The sequence below is a fragment of the Chroicocephalus ridibundus genome, chromosome 6 (genome assembly GCF_963924245.1).
Source record: "Chroicocephalus ridibundus chromosome 6, bChrRid1.1, whole genome shotgun sequence".
Lineage (NCBI taxonomy): Eukaryota > Metazoa > Chordata > Aves > Charadriiformes > Laridae > Chroicocephalus > Chroicocephalus ridibundus.
In genome coordinates this window covers 53,643,823-53,664,741 of record NC_086289.1, presented here as the reverse complement: position 1 = coordinate 53,664,741, position 20,919 = coordinate 53,643,823, and the positions used below count along the sequence as shown (strand labels likewise).

Here is a 20,919-nt window from a genome sequence, read left to right as displayed (position 1 = left end):
TATTGTTCAGAAATGCTGTTTGGAAATATTAGCCAGTGACTGTTTTCCAGCTGTTTCATCCATAGTTTCCACAGCCACCCTAAACATTTTCATGTACCAAGAATGAAGCCAGTTTCCCCCGGAAAGCTGTCATGTGATTCATGGCTTCTCTTGCGAAAACAAACAAACAAACAAAAAAACCCATCATAACTTTGTCTCAATGTCTGCTATGATAAATTCCACAGTTATTACGTAGTGGAAGATCCCGTACTATGTTTTCCTAAATGCTGATAATCTCTGGTGATAAAAAGGGAGGCCCTGTGAATACCTGGTACACTCTGATGATTATTTTAAAAGGACAAAGCAATGCTGACACCGGATCTTGCGCATTGGCATATTTTTTCATGCTTTGTTCATCTTCCTCACATCTGTGGTTATGGTTTTGCTTTGCTGATTGCCCCTGAAGCAGAATTCTGAACACAGACTTGCATTTCTGTCTGTGAAGACTTTTGGGTACCTTTATGGGGAGCTTCTGTTGGGCCAATAAATTGTGAGAACAACTTTGTGGAACTCAGCAAGAAAAACATGGGCAAAGGGCCCTTCAAATGAAATTCTAGGACATCCTGTTTAATGCCAGTGCTGATTACCTAAACCTATTTTTATTTTTCCAAGAAATAACTTGCCTGCTTGCACCTTTGTGTTCAGGTTGTCTCTAGCTGTAAGATGGTGTGTTACAAGAGGTTGGCTCACCATGCTGCCGTGAGGATCAAGGGAAAAAACAGGCGTGCCCTTTTGCCAGCCACACGGCAGTTTTCCCAGTATGTTGCCTGTATTATTCCGCATTCAGCTATCCAGCAGCCAGGCAAGTTGGCAGTTATACGAAGTGTTGTGGGGAAGAAAGGGCAGCAGAAAATGCTGTCTGTCTGCTAATGCATCTGTGTAATCACTATTCTGGGGTTAGATTGCAGGAAGATGACAAAATTGCTGAATAAAGTCTGTTTAGTCTTTTTTTCTTTCTTTTTTTTTTTCCTTTCCAGTATGAGCTGCCAGATGTTGGTGCTGCAATGGGTAACAGTATAAGCTGCAGAAAGAAACAAAAGTTTTCTGTTTGGAAGACAGGAACCAGAAGAGTGTATCTACACTGTAATTTTGAATCCTTGTGATTGTATAGAGGTGGTTGAATATGGAAGTGTTGGGTGACGTGGTGTATGGTGATAGGATGGAACAGACCTCGGAGCAGGGCCATAGTCAGGAGAAAAAATATTTTAGGATGAGGGTCAAAATACAGCTTGAGCACAAGGATCGAATAGAACTGTCATCAGTAATGAAACAAATGTCAGCCCTTCCATCCCTCTTGCACAAACACTCCTAACATCAGGTTGTCGCACTGCCATTTTTCGCGTGTATAATTTTAGATAATTGAGTAAAACTGTGTTTTACTTCATGGAAAGCTCTCAGCAACAGCCAAATCACCAGATGTAAAATGCTAGGTTTTAGGGTACTGAAGGCATGGCTAGCTATTTGTTACAGGTGGCGTAGTGGCTGAGTTGCCAGGGGAACTTAGTGGATTCAGATTCTCGCAATTTTCCAGAGGGTGAGGGATAAAGGACCAGCTGAAGAGGGGATACAGGATGTGATGGCGAGTAGGCTGAAGAGCTTGGAGTAATTAAGTCAGTGAGCTCTTACGGCTTATACTAGAATCTCCCCAAATCCATTCAATTTGAATACTGCAAGTAAATCAGCCTAACTGGGGGGAACCCCTGGGAACTGTGGGTGTGTGACCTTTCAGCATTAGAATATATGCGTGTGGAGGCAGGTTCTAAACAGACCCAGTATAAGATCATCTGGAATTAAAAGAATAAGGACAGATTTGAGAGCTCAGCTCCTATTCTCAAATCCGTCTACCCTGAATGGAATGGCAGACATGCAGAGGAAAATATTGTCTTTCATACTAACATAATCTCAAACATTGGATAGGATAAATTTGACCTGGTGTGGGGAAAATAAACATTTTCCTAGATTTATGAGCTTTTTTCACCTGATCTGTTTATTCAGCGTGACTTCACTGGTTGATAGCAACTAGCTTTGAGTGCATCCCTGCAATGTTTGCTTTCAGAGTTAGCGCCAGAAGAAGGTATTTGGAGCAGGGTACAACCCTTGAGACTGGAGCAGAGGGAGGCAGGTTCCTGTTCGGAGGAAAGTTCAAAGGTCTGTGTTGGAAATGCATGCAGAGGGGAGTATTATAGTAGGAGAGGGAATTGTTCAAACATTTAAAACTGTAAAAAGGAAAGCCTTAAAAAAAAAAACAACCCACAAGTATAATAATTCAGGCTTGTTAACTGCTTTGCCTTTGCGTGCTTTTTGGAGCTGTGATGTTATCTGATCAGCCGCTGGCTGTGATCTGTGTGTGATTAGGATCTAAGCTTATACAATTACGAGCATATGGTATACTGTTTTAAAATTGCGAGTTTAAAATAATTACATTCTGGTGCTGTTTTTTAAGAATTATTTAATTGCCTGTATGTTCTGGAATGGTTTTGCTCTCGATTAATACTCAGTTCTGGCCTGGAGCCATCAAAATCATAAGGTTTCTTGAAAGTTTCATAATAATTTTAAAAAAGAGTTGCTCAGTTTCCTTTAAGGAAGTAAAAGCACTTCCTTTGTTTTTGTTTTTACTTTCCATGCTGTTCAGAGGCGTGTATGACCTACCATTGCATAGGAAAAGGAATAGGAATATGGTGACATTCCTGAAGTGGATGATGAAGAGTTGGACTTGTGACAGATTTTCCTTGGGCCTCCAAAGTGACGTGCTGGACTGGTGGGTTGTTACTGACTTTGATTCTTTTTTCAGATTTCTACAGAGCAACGAACACAGCTGTAGACGCTGGGCTTATTTCCAACCAAAAAGAGGTAGTCAAAGACAGATCTAAGCACTTACTGAGAAATTTGTTTGAAGGATGTCCTGAACTAAGGGTTTAAATGGATCAAAAAACCCCAAAGTTAAGGACACCTACTCCTTGAAGTGTTTTACGCTCTTATACATTTGCTGTTCAAGCAAGCAGACCAAATGAGATCTAGAAAGTCATCATACTTGGAAAACTAAAGCCCAAAGCATGGAAACTTTCAACAATTCCTGAAAGGAATATGAAAATGAGAGAAGAGGTATTAAGCTAGTAAAGGAATTGCAGTAGTCTTTTCAATACTTAACGATTTGGCTATGCCATGGAGTCTGACTTTTTAGAAAGGCGAATGGTTTGTGATCCAAAGTTATTTAAAGACTGTTTAAGGCTTTGTAATTTGACAGATTTTATTATAGACTGTATTTTATAGATAGACTTAACACAACAGTGAAGTTTCTGTGGTTTGAAAGGAAGTAGTCCGTGCTCTATCATGTTGTGTTCAAAATGCAGCTTCAAATTCAAATCTGCTTCTATCTTCAGAGTATTATCTGCAGCCTGAGAGATCTTACAGCAGCGGTAGACATGCAGGTTTCTTCCTGTTGAACGAAGTGGTCTTTCTTAGTCTTTATTTTGGTAATCTAAAATGTGTAGGTTCCTTACACCTGGGGACTTTTTTTTACGTTTTTGATTCATTTGAGCAGGTTTGTAGCAGGTGTAGTATAAAAACGAATACTCCTGACAGGCTGAGATGAGGGAAAGGAGGTTTGGGAAGGGAACATCACGAGAAACTTTGAATCTTTGAAATGTTACAAAAATGCACATGGCAGCAGCATGTGTGTATTTTTAATGCTATTGGTAGTAGAATTTTAATGGGGCTTTTTTCTTGTGGTAGTGAGGTGCAAGGACACGTTATAAAATCTTTTATCTATAGCACAGAATCAATCTGCAGCAAATATGTTTCTGTATAAACCCTGTCCCCAAAGCAGTGGTCAAAAGCAGACTAGTGTGTGACCTAGGAAATGTGAGGTTTTATATTTACATGCAGTTTCTCTGTAGTGCCAGACAGAAGACAAAAACATTTGTTCAAATCACTCCAATTTGTTTCCAAATTTTTTTCTTTGCTACAGAAGGGGATGCTGTTAATCAGCTTTCAGTGATGCTTTTTCCTGTTATTTGGTAGGCTTTATGTTCTTTCTTTTACCTAGTAGGAGTATAACAAATCTTTATGATGTATTCATAATTAGAAAAACTGAAAGGTACTGCATATTGAGTTTAATTTTTTGTTTCTGTTAAAGTGCATAGGTGTGAAACCCAGGGCTGTAAGAAGGTCCGTGTTTTGCTCTCATGTTTGTAGAAATTGATGATGCATACATTACAACTTGAAAAGCAACAGCAGCCATATAAATTGATTGTAACAAGAGTGAGGGTGTATTTGCACTTAGCGCCTCATCTCTGTAAACTCTGGAGCAGGAAAACCCAATGGAAATCTGCTCTAGTGTGTTTTCATTCCTATTTTTTAATGGCTTGCTTGGTAGCATACTGGTTTAGAAACAAGCCCAGCAAGATAACCCGGATACATTGTGTGGCATCACAGCATCCGTCGCCATTCCTTCCCTGGATGCATCCTACGAATGCAATCCTATAGATCCCATGCTGGATGCAACCAGCAACAGCAAAATTAAAACTTGGGTCATATTTAGTGCTTGCGAGCAATGACATAAATACAGACTTAAATAAAAACATTTTGCTGGCGAAAAGAGTTGACGACTTGTTTCCAACTCGTGCACCTACAGCAATTTTGGCATATAACCACGGAAAGAGAAATACTGTGTGTGTTGTATATACTTTTGGTATAGGGACATGTTGTATACATGATTATGTAGGTTTGGGGTTTTTTTGTGTGTGTGTGGTTTTTTTTTGTTTTTTTTTTTTTTAAATATACAGGTATTGACAGAATTAAGATCACTTGGGTAGGTGGGACTTGAAAATAGGTAGAGGTACAGACTCCGTAAAAGGGACCAGATTAAAGGGTGAAGATGGTTTGCAGTGATAGAGGACAGAATAATTCATCCTGTTTTCCTCTGGAAAGCAGCAAGGAGGGGAGGAACTGTGTGTCACCTATTAAAAGTAAAGGAATACTTCTCTAGAGCTAATGGAAAGCAGGATCATCTTAACGCCTAATTTGTAACCCAGAAGCCTTGTAGAAGGACAGACACTCATATTTGGAGAAGTCGGTACTGAGATAGTTGTTGCCAACATGCCTCTCTACTGAAGGACTGGAATCCTTGGGTTCCTGTGGGTGCAGCGTGGAACTTTACCTGTGTGTTTCCCTTAATGTGGAGCAGAATTCATCAGAAGAGGTTTTGGCTCAGTTCTGAGCCCCCTGGAGTGAAGTGGTGTGGCAGAGCATCAGTGACTAACAAGTATGACTAAAAGTACTAATCAAAAGAGAGAGAATGCATGAGGTGGCAAGCATGAATTTTGATGCTGACCATCGCTTTGTCCTCTGATCTAAACAGCTGTCTAAATCTGGCAGAAAGTAGAACATAAAGGAGACTACAGACAGGTTGTAATAAATGTTCCATAATTGTTTCTGTGTGCAATCCTGCTTTTCCTCTTTGTTTACAGTCAGAGCTGATTTAGAGTCCTGGAAATTTCTCCAGGCGGGGGCATGTCATCTCAGTGTCATGGCTGATAGGAACACTTGATGGTCTTTATAAATAGACTAGTGAAACTGGTAGGAGGAAAAATGCGTCTGCCGTCCGGATGCTGCCAGAGCCTGGGCATAACGGCAGCAAACTGCCTTCAAATGGAATTTCTAAAGGGGTAAGTGAGGGAAAGGAGACGAAATTTAAAATGTTTTAATTTATTTCTTTTTATTTCAGGAGGGATGTGCAGGACATAGAAATCATATTTGAATTGCAGCTGTTCAGAACTTCCCTGATACATTGATACTTTTAGGAATAGCAGAGAGACTGGAGAAGGAAAAGAGTGGTCTAGGGCAATGGCATCACCCCAGAGGAATTAGATGTTTACAGTACCTTATATTTTGGCACTATAGTTTCCTTCATCTTTAAGTTAGTTTGTGCGTTTATTTATTTTTTTTCCTTAATACTAGTGATAGGAACTATTGATTATTTAGATATGACTGCAGTAGTAATACCTTTTAGCGACTACATGTCAAAAATGATTGTGCTTGGTCTTAAAACATAGTGTTTCAGTGTTGGTATATTTTTTTAAAATGCAATTTTTAAATGTTGCTGAATAAAAAGCATATATTTACAGGTCACAATGATGATATTTTTTCCAAAAGTTGTTGAAATTGCCAGAAGCATTTGGTTTTAGAAGTGGTTCCTTGCGAGGTGATTATTGGTGAGAGCACAGGGGACGTATGCCTATACATCTGAATGGCGTTCTGGGGAAGTGTTAAAAAGATGAAAGAATCAAACGCTTAATGATCTCTTCACGTTTTTTAACGGTTCCCACACTTTTTTCAGTTATCTTTGTTCAAGAAAGCGTGGGCATAATTTAATCAGAAAGCTGACCTACGTCTAAGGAAATTCCAGAAACCAGGAGATCTCTGGCTGCAAAATAAGTCAACTTCCAATGCTGGGAAACCCATGAAGTATAGTTGTAATGTCATAACGTTACATTAACTACAGTATTAATGCACTAAATGTAACTTGAATATAGGTATGTCTGCATGACTATTTATTGACCAATTTTAAGAGTTTCATAGACTTGTAGGTTGTAATTTAAATAAAAGAAATATATTCTAAAAGACTTGGACTGACAAAAATCAAATGCAAATCTAAACTATGTAAAAACTTGTTCTGCTTGCATCTCTTAGGTGCTGATCTCTGAGAGAGGCAACTCAAAATGGTGATTAGAGCATGACAGAATGGGAAAGCTGGAAACTGTCCTTTGAAGGGTGTAAGCTGAAGGCTGCTTTCCCAAAATTTGCCGCATAGAACTGCATGAGAGTTCTGCTCAAACCTGAAAGCTGGTTAGGAGAAAGATGTTTAAAATGTTCTCCATGTTATCTGCTTGCACACCTTGAGATTTAAAAGCTAAGATCTGAGAGCCAAGTGGACTCTTTTATTTTGAGAACAGCAGATCATCTTCAAGGTGTGGCCAAATTTCAGTATGGCTAATGGTCCCTTCATCCCTTCTGAATGATAAGCAACTCTTTACTTATTAAATCCAATGGTAAATTTGCTTCACAGTGAAGATAATGAATGCTGTAGAGAGGTGCAAAATTGTTTGAGTGAGGGGCCTGTTTGATCCCTTAGGTTTAATGAAGTGAGAGTTTGTGTTGGTTGCTTTGACAGACTGCGCAATACTGCTGTGCCGTTTCCAAAAGCTTTCGCGCATCTCAAGGGCAGCTGTCCCTGTATGAGGATTTTAAAATTGACTAGATAAGGAAGACAGTTGGAATAGGAGAAAAGAGAAATTTAGATGTAGACATTTTAATGTTCGACATACTAAAATATATTAAGCTTTAGCAACTTAGCTGTTCCTTGGTTTGTTTGTTTGTTTTTTTAAAATCAGATACTTGCTGCTAAAAAGTTACTTAAAAATAAAATTATGTTGTAAGTAGCTATTACTTTTTACATATCAAAATGTAGCTGTGCTCTACTGGGTAGATGCTGCTTCCTGCTGTTTCTGTGCTTGATTACCATGGAGTGGTACATGTCGCCTTTTTTTACCATGGCTTTCCTTATCTGCACTTAAATTATTATTTTTTTTTTTTTATGAGGCTGCTGACCTGTTTGTGCTTTCAGTCAAGTTCTGTGTTTCCTGTGGTTACTCACTTCTAGTGTAAGTCATGGCGTGGGTTAGCCTGAGTAACATTTACTGAGCAGGTTTTATTTAATTTTTTCGATGATGAGCTGGTTTTACTTTTTTAGAAATGCAGTTTTTTATGCCAAGTGATGTGACCTATTTCTCAATGCATTTGAGAAATGCCTTTTTTTTTTTTTTAAAAAAAAAAAAAGGAATGCTTGTTTCTTTCTGATGGGAAAATGAAGAATTATGGCTAACAATATCGCAGATGCTGGCTTTGTTACTTTGTGATGCTGTGCAAAATGCAACTTCAGTGTTGCAGGAATCATATGTCTAGTTTAAATAGCTAATGTTGCAGTCAGCTGCAGGGGTTTTGTAAGGGTTTCCTCATCGTGATGATTACAAGCATGAGTAACTAAGCAGGTCGTGCTGACTGGAAAATTGGTTCTGCTGAGCATTCCCGTTTCCTCTAGGTTCTGGTGTGTGCCATAGATCTTTGTAGCACTGGTTGATTTGGTCATAACCGCAATGTCCCAGCCACTATTTTTCATTCCTGCAGGAAAAAAAGCAAATCCTTTGAAGCACCAAAGAAAAGGTTTTGCTTATGCCACTTGCTGACACAGCTATTTTCTGCAGTTTCCAATTTAAGAGTATGAAGTCCTTCAGCTGTCTGAGAACGTCTGGATGCCGGACTTGTGGGTTTTAGTAGATGAAAAATGTACTGCCTGGTAGTCTGCTGCCAAATGGCTGGGGAATAATTGATGGAGCATCACGAGTTAAAGTGAAAGTAAGGCAGAAGTTCTTCATTATAATTGTAGCAGGAGCTGTCACCTTCATTTCAGAAGACTTCAAAACAGGTTTTGTCAGAAAATAAGCCTGCAGATGTAGATGAAAGATAAAAGATGCATCAAAAAGCAATTACAATTAAAAACTCTCTTCTGCAGTGTAGAGACATGAGACTAGTAAGTGGGTCCCTGTGTTCTTCTGTGACTTTTTCTAAAACTATCTATGACTGTTACTCCAAATCAAGCTTGCATTGTAGGCTTTTTGCTCTCCCTCCTAGGCTCTATGAGCTCGCCACAAAATATACATACTTCTATCTGTCTGTGGCATACGCATAGGCACAGACTTGCTACCTTCTTTTTTGGGCAAAATCACCATTTCTCTTTGCTGTTTCATTGCAACCACTTTTACTTGCTTGTATTTCAGTAGACAATGTCATTTTGATGTACCACATCAGATAAATAGAGTAATTTTATTGAGGCAGACTTTGAAGAGTACTATTGATTATTTATGGAGACATGCTATTTTAATCAAGTAAATTCATTTAAGCTGTCACGGTGAGTCAGTGTAATAATGTGCTTATGCTTCATGCGAGATAGTAGGTTTGTATTCTAGATGGCTATGGTGATTTAGAGGATGTAACAGTATCAGTCAATTGGCACAGAAGTTTGGCAGTCGTGGTTTAGTGTCACGTCTAACCTCACGAGCACTTTGAAAGCATCGATGTCAGGTTATTTTCAGGGCCTGACTTAAAATAATAAAAAGAAAATAGTCCAGCTAGTCAACCCTGCAAATATGTCATCTTTGTATTTTGCACAGGAGGAGGGGATAGCGGGGGGAGGCTGCATATGGAGCACTTGCCAGCAATACCCAGCTAATGCTGAACAAAAAGTAGGTTAGTGGTGCCCACTGCTCTGCTGGGAGCTATGTGCTTTGACTGGGCTCTTAGCAGACCTCCCACTCTCCCAGCATTTCTAGGTAGTTACTAACTTTTTCAGTGAAACGGCCTAAATCGGAGAATGTGACTTGACCAAATTTTTCCAAGAGCCTAGCAGAGGCTTGGCTAGTCCCCTGACTCCCTGGCCTTGCTTTCAGTCGCAAGACTGTTTTTATGCTTGCGTGAGCATGCAATCGCCTAGCACCTTACGCTAGCGCATGTTAGCACCACCTTGTGAGATTCGGTAAGAGCTGAGGGTGCTCTAAATCCTGTGAGTCATTCTGGCATGTTTTGATGAGTTCAGACTTTTGCATTGTTTTTAAAAGAAAAAGATAAATTCTGTGGGTAGGTAGGTATGCTGCAAAAGGTGTCTCAAAAGTAGCCTTTTAATTATCTGCATTTTGATATAGGATGCTTTATTAACGACTGTCTTTCAGAATATCTAGACTGCTTATGCGTGTTGTGCTTATAATTAGTATTGCCAAAATAAGTTTGGGGTTCTGTAGGTTGTCTTTATCAAGTCCTGCATTCATAGAATCATTTATGTTGGAAAAGACTTTTAAGGTCATTGAATCCAACTGTAAATCTAACACTGCCAAGTCCACCGCTAAGCCATGTCCCTAAGTGCCACGTCTTCTAAATACCTCCAGGGATGATGACTCAAACACTTCCCTGGGCAGCCTGTTCCAATGCTTGATAACCCTTTTGATGAAGAAATTTTTCCCAATATCTAATCTAAACCTTCCCTGGCACAGCTTAAGGCCGTTTTGTTCTTGACCAAAAGACCTGTTCTCGGGGATGAATGTAAATCGCTGCTTTTCTTGCACATGTCAGAAGCTGCTGCCAGAACGCTGCTGCTCCCAGTGCTGAGTTCCACCTCTTCTGCAGCAGTATGGTGCGTGCTCACCTTTGAAAACAGTAACTATTGACTTATCTCTGAAGCAAAGAGCCAAGGCCCATACCTGGAGACGAGGGAGGCGGTGTTGCCGGTTGTTGAAAGAATTGACCTTTGCATACTGAGGGCTCACCACGTGGAGATGGGGAGGCTGGGGCATGACCTGCACTCTGGCCTGTGTGCGCACAGTAAATAGATCAAGATCAATATTCTCTAAATGTCATGTTAGCAGCAGATGCTCTGCAACACTGCAGCCTCTTGCTATGAGGTAGTATGTTCTGAAGACCCAAAACGTGTTTTGCCGTGTGGTTTGTTTTTTGATCCGTCTGCATGTAAAAATAGTTTTGTGGGGAGATAAGGTTGGTTAGCTTCTTATTTCCCCCACCCCTCAGGCTCAATTTTATCTTTTTTAGGTTACAAATGCTCACTTCAGTGAATGCTCGCAATGCTTATTGTGCTGTCTTTACTTAATACGTGCTGGCTAAGTGCTCCTTTTCCCCGGGAGTAACTCGTTTGCCAGCACGGAGGAGCAGAGGCTTCAGTACTCGGTCTTACGTACATTCACCTGATTCCTGACAGCTTGATGTCAAGTAGGAGCTGATGACAAATTGTATTGACAGGCTCTTCTTTAACAGTTACTCAACAGAAGCTATTCCTATTCCTCATAACCTGTAACACAGCAACTTTGAATTTGTTGACAGGCCAAAGAATATTTAAAAGAAACATCTTTCCACCTTGTTTATAATTTCCTGAATATTGCATTTAAAACTAAATGTTTTAAAACTTCTGATCTTGCACTTGGAGTTTAAAACTAATTAAGCTTTTTCTCTAAAACATTTTGCTTATATGAGGTGCGTATGATCTCCTTTTTTCCAGTCTTGTAACTTTTCCTTTTTTGTGGCAACTGGTTTTTTTAATGCAGCAACAGTATTAATGAGTATAGACCATGCACGAGACCTCTTGCTCCTCAGAGCTTTTTAATAGATTTTACCTTCTCCCTGCTTAGTCTAGTTTTGCTTTTTCCTGTGGTTCCCCTTCTGTTCTTCCATCTGTTTGGTTCGACTGCTTTATTCTCTCCTGGTGTTTTGTATACGCTGATCCTTATACCTTCTACCCTTCGCAGCTCTGTTTAGTTTCAGTGGTTCAGTTCAGTTTACCTTCAGCATGCCTTTCACTAAAATGTTCCAGGATGAGCTATGATTTTGTGAAACTGAGACTGTTAAAATCGTTCCTTCTGTCTCTCTCTCCTTTTATTTTTTAAACTTCGTTTTTATTGCTGCTTGCACATGCCATTTATGGTGCTATTGGCATTTTGGAAAAATAGTGTAATAGCTCCGGTTTCTCACTACTCAGAATCTCCAGTTCTTTCCATTTTTCCACAGCTTCCAAAAGCTGTAAAGGTAATTCTCCAAGTAAAATGAGTTGGAAAGACCTCAATCCTGCAAAATGTACATGCATAATATATTTCACTTACTGCAAGCCCCGCTGCCTTCATTTCTGGAAGATCATCACTTATGCTCTGGGTCCCATTGCTTTCTGTGCTATGGAAGTCACCTTGGGCCAACTTGTAGATCCCCCAACTCTTCTTAAGACTAACCACAACAGATAAAATAAGGAATTCAGTGATTCATGAGATGTTTTCAAATACTAATGAGAAAATTCATTGGGAAGGGGGGGAAATCTGAATTTTGAGGTTGTGATTTTACATGGTTTATCAGTGCTCAGAGATAGAGATTAAAATCTTGCCAGGATGGTTAGTTTTTGGAGTGCAGAAGAGTTTTGATAAACAAATATGTATTAATTACATGTATATTTATGCCTTCTCAGAAGCAGGAAAGAAGCAAGAGAGATCTCTTCCCCTGAGCAAATAAGTGCTGGAGCAAAAAGAAACATTGTTGGGGGGGAAAAAAGTTGTTTTCTGTCAACAGTTTGGATGCACTGTCATAAACAGAGCTCAGTTCAAAGGATCAGGGAATCTGAGAAGATTTCTTTCAAGATGAACCAATTTCCTGCAACACGCTGTCAGTGCTAGCAAAAGGCATCTCTTGCACATAAGAGCAGCTGGTGTGTGTGTGTGTGTGAGAACACCACCCAGCCCCATCTCATATACAGGGCCATTTTCCAAAGGAAAACGGGTATCTGTGGGAACAGGGCACTTCAGCAAATTCTGTGCACTTCGGGATGTCATTTTGCAAGGAAAAGTGTGTTTTTTACTAACGTGCGTGCTTCTTATTTGGGTATTTTCAGGCGAGGGCTGGGGTTTTTTTTGTATTTTTTTTTAAACTTTTGCAAGAAGTTATTTGAGTTTTGAAGTTTTATTAAATTCTATTGATTTGAAATATAGTGTCCTGATCCTTGTCAAAATAGTTGTTTAAAGAATTGTTACACAGAATTATTATAATTTTTCTTACTCTTTATTCTCTTAAATAAGAATTGTGAACTTAGTATCAGTAAAAGTGCTACCAGTTAGAGAAACTAATTTTTAACCTGTGTTTAAAAGTGTGTGGACCTTCTTAACCTGTTACAGGATTATTTTGTTTCTAGGGTTGATTTACCAAAGGGCTTTTGTGAGCCCTTAAGTAATAATATTCTTCTTGTGGTTTGCTTTGCAGGGGGGCAAGAGACTTGTTAAAGAACTGTTGACCATGTTATGACACGAGCATTAACCCTGTGTTAGCAGGAGAAAACTTAATTTTATGGGAATCGCTTTTTTTTTTTAATTTATGTGAAAGTTCTGTCCTGTGGAAATATAGTTAATCTCATAAGTAGGCTGAAGAAAACTTGTCGATACTGTTGTTGCCAATTTGAATTGCCTCATGTGCTTGCCTTTAAGAAATAACTTGACACTGTCAAAAGGATATTTGCATTTTCTTTGCTATAGCTGATGCTTCCACATCTGAAATATATTTGCCAATGTTTTCTTGTTTGCAGGAACCATTGATATATGAAGATGAAACCATGAAGAGAAAGCAGAACGAATAATAATGCTTTTCCGAAACCGTTTTCTGTTCTTGCTGGCTTTGGCAGCCTTATTAGCCTTTCTGAGCCTCAGTCTACAATTCTGTAAGTGCCCTTTCCTTTTGTTTTCTATATATAGTGGTCTATAGGTGTGTTTAAAAATGGCCATGCTTGCATGTTATTTAAAGCATTCTTTCTGTATTTAAATATTTGCGTGTTTTGTTTTTGTTTTTTAAATAGGAAAATAACTGTAAGATTAAAAATAGTTTTGTGTGCTGTATAGGAATCTATACTATCTAGAGACTTTTCAAATCAGGTTATGTCAGGGAAAATAAATCTTAATTTCATAGTGCAATTAAGTAATTGAATGATTGAATTCTTCCATGAAAGCAGGCAGAACATGCCTGAGTAAAAACCGCTGCAATTCCTATTTTACATTCCATCAGACCAGATGGGATTGAGAAAACTACCTGAGGGGGTTGTGTGTTGGAACTTCTCTTTATTTGTACCCTCACATTAGGAAACTTTAAACAGTTGAATTGGCTCATCATAAGCGGCTGGTTTGTTTAAGAAAAGATAACTTAAGTTGTGCTTCAGATCAATTAATCATGGGTCATTCCAGAGGGCCATGTTTACTGATGACTGAGCAGGTAGGTGGTGCTGGATGCAGGTTAGTGAATGTTGACAAATGAGCATTGTGCCAGATGACAGCTCATCACCTGGTTCATCAAGGATAACATTTGCTAGGTAAAGTGATGTTGTGTGTAAGTGTGATATGTACTAATGCAGGCTGATGTAAATACTTGCTGTTAGAAGGCAACGAAAAACGTATATCTGTAGTATAGGATAACATTCTTCGTCTTGTCTTGCATCATGTTTTAATGTTAGAGTGCAGGCCTTCTGGTCTATGCTTTTTTTGCGTAGTGTAAAAAAAAAACCCACAAACCCAAACAAACAACCACAAAAAAACCCCAAAACCTATACAGAGGATTGCTTTAGATTTAGCATGTGTCTTTTGCATATGATGGACAACTTAAAAAAAAAAAAACCAAAAACAAAAAACGAAATGAAAACAAAAAACAATAAAGGTGGTGGGGAAGAAATGTTGTCGGTTTATTTTATTATTTTTTGTGTTTAAACTCATCTGCATGTAATACAGGGACCTGTGGCTCCAAATTGATTTTTCAGCCTTCTGTGGGTATGTGCCAGTGGGTCTGATTGCAGCTTGGTTTGCTCATTAGGCTCTTTATGGCTCTGCCCTTGACTTTATATGGCTAGTTGGGAATTGTGTATAGGGTGAAGGTCCCTTAGAGGAACTTCAGCTGAAATATGAAACTGAATTGTTAACAAAAGTGAGCTTTTTTTGGAGATGAGGAGGTAGGCATATAGGAGAGTGAATCATCAAAAGAGGAAGTTATTTTCCACTTAATTAGAAGATAACATTCATGCAAGAGGAATTCCAGGAGATAAAGATGTTTGAGGGGTGCTTTAAAAAACACTTAAGCTACAGCAAGCAGCCGTCACAAAACTTGGTGCCAATACCAAAATACATATAGAAAATTTGACATAATGAGATCTGCAATACAGGGTAGCAGGAACCAAGTAGTTCATGACGCACAGGTAGCCTGATATTTTAATTTCTACGTGCTTCAGCTTGTAGAGACATTAGTGCAAACTCAGACCAAAGACCATCTCCAATGCAAAGGCAAAAGTCTCTTCTTCTATCACCATGTAAGACTATCATGGAAATTCTCCCACCTAAGAAATTTCAGAACGTCCTTCGGAGAACATCTGTCAGCCCCTCTGATACTGCACAACACGCAGCACTTTACTGTCATAGAGCACTGAAGGACAGAAAATCGAAGTGTCCAGCTCCATGGGACATAGACACTACATACTTAGGAGATCCGTATTTACTATTTGTTTCCTATTGCTGTGTTGAAGGTCTGTCCTTGCACTGAATCTGTTCTTCTTAACACATGACATAGTTCAGAGGCACACATCCCTCGCGATTTGATTCTCGCTGTTGCACAAAGTAGTAGTAATATAGTCTTGTTCCATGTATAAAGCTTTTTTCTGAAAACAGTATGCTTCTTTTCTTTTTCTTCAGACTTTAAAATTTGGTTTACAAATTTTGATCACTTCTGAGCTGCCTGCAGAAAAGTTTTGGTTATACTGCTTTATAATTTGTGTCAGATTATGGAATGAAAATGAGAGTTTATACATTTAGACTTAGGAAAATGCCCAAGGCACTGATTTATATTTTGTTGTTCAGTATTTGGGGTTTTTTGGGTTTTTTTTGTTTGTTTGTTTGAGGCGATTTATATCCTGAAGCATTTGGAGTGGAAATGGATGTTTTATGCTGCTGTGAGATTGATTCTCTGTTAGCAAGCAGTGCACAGCTTTGTAGAGGAGGGCTGGTCATTTTAAAACACACTACTTATTTTCTAAGCAGTGAATGCTGAAAATGTCTCTTCCTTTCTGTGCTAAATTTGTTTAGAAAAGTTAAACAGTAGTATGAAATGCATGATTATATAAATGGTACATATCTTCCTTTTTTAAACTTCTGCAGAGCATCATTCCTGTAAATGCTTGATATTTTATCCCCTCATGTCCACACGTGGTACTGCAGCTATTTGAAGCCGGACTTGTGAGTTGTAGTGGACTCTGAAGCGAAGGGACTACTGAAGGCCAAGTTCAGCTGGTTTTCCATAGGTTCTGACTCAATATTACATCCAGCCCACACTGGCTGACAAGATTACAGTCTGTCCTGTGCTTGAGCTGTGAGGGTTCAGGAATCGCTTGCAGCAGTTTGCAGCCCAGTCAAGCAGAAATCAATGCTGCTTTACTTTAATAGACTGTGCTGTGAAGGGTCTGGAACTGCTTTATGAGCAGCAATCTCTGCAGCCACGATGAAGTGGAGGTGATGGGTGTCGTAAGTGTCAGCAGTCCTAATATAAGTCCCTCCTGCCTTGTAAGACAAAGTTCCAAGGCAATTGTTTCAGAGCTAATAGTTGTCACATCTTAGGTTTCGACACAAGCAGAGAAACACTGGGGAAAACAACTGGTATTGGACCTCAGATTCTTCAGTATTGGTAGGCTGGGGGTGGACTCAGGATTGATAGAAAACTTTCTGTCCTATTTCGATGGTCCCTTTCTCTTGAGGAAACATATAAGCAGATGGCACTTTGCCAAACGACTGGAGAAAGAACTTTTAAACTCTAATAGTCATTCTTCCAGGTGAAGTAGTAGCTGTAGATCCCCTAAGATACCTTTCTTCCTGCTCCCAGAGTCCTCTGTCACGTAGGTTTTGGGCAATGGGGGAACTTGACCAGTTCTGCTCGTTATGGCCTTGTGCAGGAGCAAAAGGCACCGGGGACGGAGTGAGTGCGGTCTTTCTGTATGCTACTTCCCGCTGCAGCAGCTGCCAGGCCTGTCTGCCTGCGCTGCCAGCCAGCTCCCTGGGCATTTCACTTGGAGCAGTACCGTAAGGGAGCTTTCTTCAAGAAGTCCTACTGTTTTCAAGCTATGGGTGTTTATTTGCATAAATAATGCCTCAGGTTTTGTTTCTGAACGTATCTGGTGGGTGATGGGAGAACGAGGTTTGAGACATGTTTGAAAAATTACTAGAATATTCCAAAACCTATTCATACTTTGCTAGGGTGGTTTACTCTTCCTAGTAGGCACATAGAAGGCTTTTAAAAAGAAGTTTATACTTGATGAAAAAGTGAAGTCTTAATGGTTCTAGGCATCTTTTATATAATTGTGTGGCCTGGACTTTGAAGCAAAAGACTGGGAGCCAGATGTGTTCTCAAATTCTGAAATAATTGCTGTTAACAAATAGTCCAGTGTGAAACCTGAACCAGATCAATCATAGAGGGAAACCCTCTTCAATGGCAAACGTCTCCAAATTTTGTATGTTTTTAATTTTTAAATAATATAGAAAACTGACAGTATTAAAAGCTAAAACTCTGAAAATATTCCACTACTGACTGGAAGCATGCTATGTCATCTCTGGTGAATAATTATAGCAATGAGAGTTTTTGTTTGGGAAATCCATTGGATAGGGTGACTGGTGGACTTCCAAACCAAATGTGACTGGCAACTCAAAGTTTTATTGGGAATTGTCATTCTTTCCCTCTTGTTTTATGTTTGGGACCAGATCTTTGGAAAAGAGTGGAGAAGTATTTTCCTTATAGTATTTATACTCCACACATGTTTTTATTTTCCCCCTCTTTGTCTGTTTATGTAAATGGTCACGGTTCTAAAACAATTTAAAACTTTAGTACTAGAGACAAAAGGAGAACTGTTTTTGATAGACTTTTCAGTTAGACTGTTCTAAAATGGAATTATGTTGGTTTTCTCTTAAAAGACTTCATGTTTTGCTTTGTCAGAAAAACTGCAGAATGGAAAAATGACCTGGGCTAGATTGTGGAATGTATTTTTGTCTCTGTAAATATTATCTGTAATGCTGTTGACTAAAACTGGGCGGTTTACTTCTGTACAAACAGAGTGAATGCCAGTTGGGACACTTTCTTCTTTTTTGCCAGAGGAAAAGGTGCAGTGGTTGGGGTCTTCCTTCTTACTCTGTATGAAATGCTTACAGCCGTTCAAAGGGCTTGTAACTGCAGTGGTTGGGGGAGTTTCTATAGTACGGAGGTGGAGGATGCCGGTGCAGCTAGATTCAAGTGTGTTGTAAGGGATGTGTCAGAATCCGGCTGTGGTCCTGCAGCCTCACACTGAGGGGAAAAGGCATAATTTGGGGCCCTGTCAACGTTAATTACACTGGTTAGCCCATAGGTCAGCTCAAGAAGAGGAGATTGCAGGTTGGCCTGAAGAGCTGCTTTCTTTTTCCCCCCTTAAGATTGGTGTAATACACGAGAACCCAATTAATGGGCAAGCACAGACCTTCCAGTATATCAGAACATCTGGGACTGACTGTGGAAACCTGAAAGTGGGTCTCCTCAGGATGGCTCAACTATTTATCTTTGAAACTACCTTGACTAAACCAAATTGAAAGGAAATGTAAAAGTTAACTGTTAAGATGCCATGTGTAATGTCTGTAAAGTTTACTTGACAATGACTGTGGATTTTTATTTTGGTTAATTGAATGCGTGTAAATAATTCTTTTTTTCAACAAAGTAAATATTTTTTTCCTTTTTTTAATTTTTGTTTCTGTTTACTGAAAGCCTAACGCAAGAAACAGTCAACAGAAGAGGACTAAACTATAGTGGGAAAACAGTGCTCTCTACTAGCTCTTTAACCCTGTGGCGAGTATAAATTGCAGGCTTTCCTTTTGAGCCCGTCTGTTTCGAACAGTTGCAGAATGAGGAAGTCCCTGACTCTCAGGCAATCCTGCACATGGATCTTCTCTTCTGGTTTGAAGTTTGTTTCCTTAAATATTGTGATATTTCGGTCAGTGCCTCAGGCTTGTCTTTTGATAAAAAGAATTTTGGTATCTGCCACTGCTTTTTAGGATGTTGGCTGCTACCCTGGCAGGGTACTGGTTCCTGTGTAAAGTGTGGGTAGTGTTGTTTTTTATTATTTTCTTTTAAATACTTTCTCTGCCTTGATGGCTCAGGCTTGCGTGTTGGTGTTTCACCATGTCTGGAGATGACATTTTGCTTTTCCAGTAATAATTTCCCTCTAGTTTCTGTCTGTACTAGAGGTTTTGGTTTTACAGATGAGTCATAAGAAATGGAAATCAGGATTCTCCACAAGGAAAGTAGTACAGTTTTATTTTATTGGCTGGAGTGCTGCGGGCTGCTCTTATTTTATGAGGATGGTGAGAACACCATATGCAACCCCGCCAGGATGTTGCCTGTAGGAGGCGAGTGCTGCGTTGCTGCACAGCCCCTTGTGGAACCTTGTTTGTTTTAATAGTCCCAGCCCCTCTGGTCTCATTGCTGCTGTTTGCGTCCCTGCTTGGTGGCTCAATACAGCTGTACGAGAGCAACACCGAAGCCTTTGGGGCTTAGCTCGGTATCCTTGCCACTGCTCGCTTCAGCTCCTCGCTCCGGGCAAGCTGCGGTGCAGTGGGTGCTCCGATGGTCTGGGGAGGAGGCTCCAGGGGAGCGTGTGCCACTGCCAAATGCTCAGCAGGGACTTGCCGGTGGGAATAGAGGTGGAAGCTGAGGGGGTGCCGCATCCGTCTTCAGCCTTTCCATTTGCAAAGCAGGATGTGCTTCCTCATCTTGCAAAGCTGTGGCTGTGGCACAGCAGAGCTGCCACCGTCCCCCTGTCTCCACTCCGAACCAGAATGGGGGTGTGAGCTGCCTCCGCAGCCCCTTGCCCTGAGGCTGCCAGTGGGATGCTCAGAGGAGCTGGGATATGCAAAGTCTATGGAAAACATGGGGGAGCTGGCTTCTTTCAGAATTTAATTTCTCAAGGAGAAGGGGTGGAAAAAACCCCAAGGTGTTCAGTAAAAAGGTAATATAAGCTCCTGGCTGTTTCTGGACAGAGTACATATCCTTACTCTAGGGTGAATTCATAGAATCCTAGCATCATAGAATGGTTCGGGTTGGAAAGGACCTTAAAGATCATGTAGTTCCAACCACGCTGCCACGGGCAGGGACACCTCCCACTAGACCAGGCTGCTCAAAGTCCCAACCAACATGGCCTTGAACACTTCCAGGGATGGAATTCCTTACCGTCTCTTACTGTTCCTAACCAACAAATGGTACCTACTCATGTTTCATATTTTAGGAATATAATTTCTTCAGTGGAAGAAAAAAAAACAATTAGAGTATTGCATTTTGCTGATTTATACAACTAACTATATTTAAAAAGCCACAACTTCAGAATTCTTGATGCAAAGAACTTGGTTTTGTCAAGTGTTACCAGCATGCAAAATTAAAAGGAGACCAGATATCTCCCTCCCTGAATTTTGCCTTCAAGCTTATAAGCATGACAGATTTTCCACTAATGAGAAGTCTCTCTGGGTTTTTTGAAAGTACTAATTTAATCTGAATTTAAGATTAAAGGGAAAAACAACCCACAAATAATATATCCAAGGCTGTGTACATTTTAGTAGTGAATGAAGAAAGCTAACTGTAAATATACATATTTTTGTCAAAGATGCTTTTTATGTTGTAACTGGAGATTTAAATAACCTTTTGTTGATTCTTGAAAGTGGTGGTATAATGTACCAGTCCAGAAATTAACCCTTGAAGGGGGAGGAGACGTGATGAGTAGTTGAGAATGATACTATGGGACAGTCTTATTTTCTCCCACAAAAATAGAGCAATCATTTTTAAATACCTGTTTTAAATATAGGTCAGATTAAGTTGCTTCAGACACTGTTTGACCAGCGGAAGTTACTTGGCAGGCTACAGAACTTCATAAATCTTCTTTAAATATATTTAAATCTTCTTTAAATATAAATTCTGGATTCATCCATGATGGCTAGTTGAACTATATTTAAGCAGAGATTAATATGAGCTGTTAAAACATATGGTTGAAGGATACTGTAATTAAAGCCTAAGACTTTGCAAAAACTAGCAGCAAGTCATTAGTTAGGCTTCTGCAAATCCTTACTATAGTGTTAGGTTTAATTCTAGAGGGAAGGAAACAAGCCTGGAAAATAATGAGCATTTTCTCAAAATCCAACTCGAATCTTGGTCCTAATACTTGCAAGAAATTTTGAAATCTATGCTTCGGTCTTTTAATAATTATAATGATAC

General features: G+C 39.6%; 1 protein-coding gene across 5 annotated transcripts in view; it reads left to right on the top strand.

Moving 5' to 3' along the window:
- The window catches only part of PXYLP1 (2-phosphoxylose phosphatase 1), a 115,298-nt gene that overhangs the window by 60,365 nt on the left and 34,014 nt on the right, over window positions 1–20,919 (top strand). For 2 of the 5 annotated variants that reach the window (XM_063339748.1, XM_063339749.1), the window contains one exon: window positions 13,211–13,342. In XM_063339748.1, the coding sequence (XP_063195818.1) occupies window positions 13,264–13,342 (79 nt within the window). In that variant the 5' untranslated portion in view covers window positions 13,211–13,263. Of the gene's footprint in view, window positions 1–2,670; window positions 2,798–5,613; window positions 5,706–10,614; window positions 10,639–13,210; window positions 13,343–20,919 lie in introns of those variants that run through there. The other 3 variants (XM_063339750.1, XM_063339752.1, XM_063339753.1) reach the window with 3 other exon arrangements.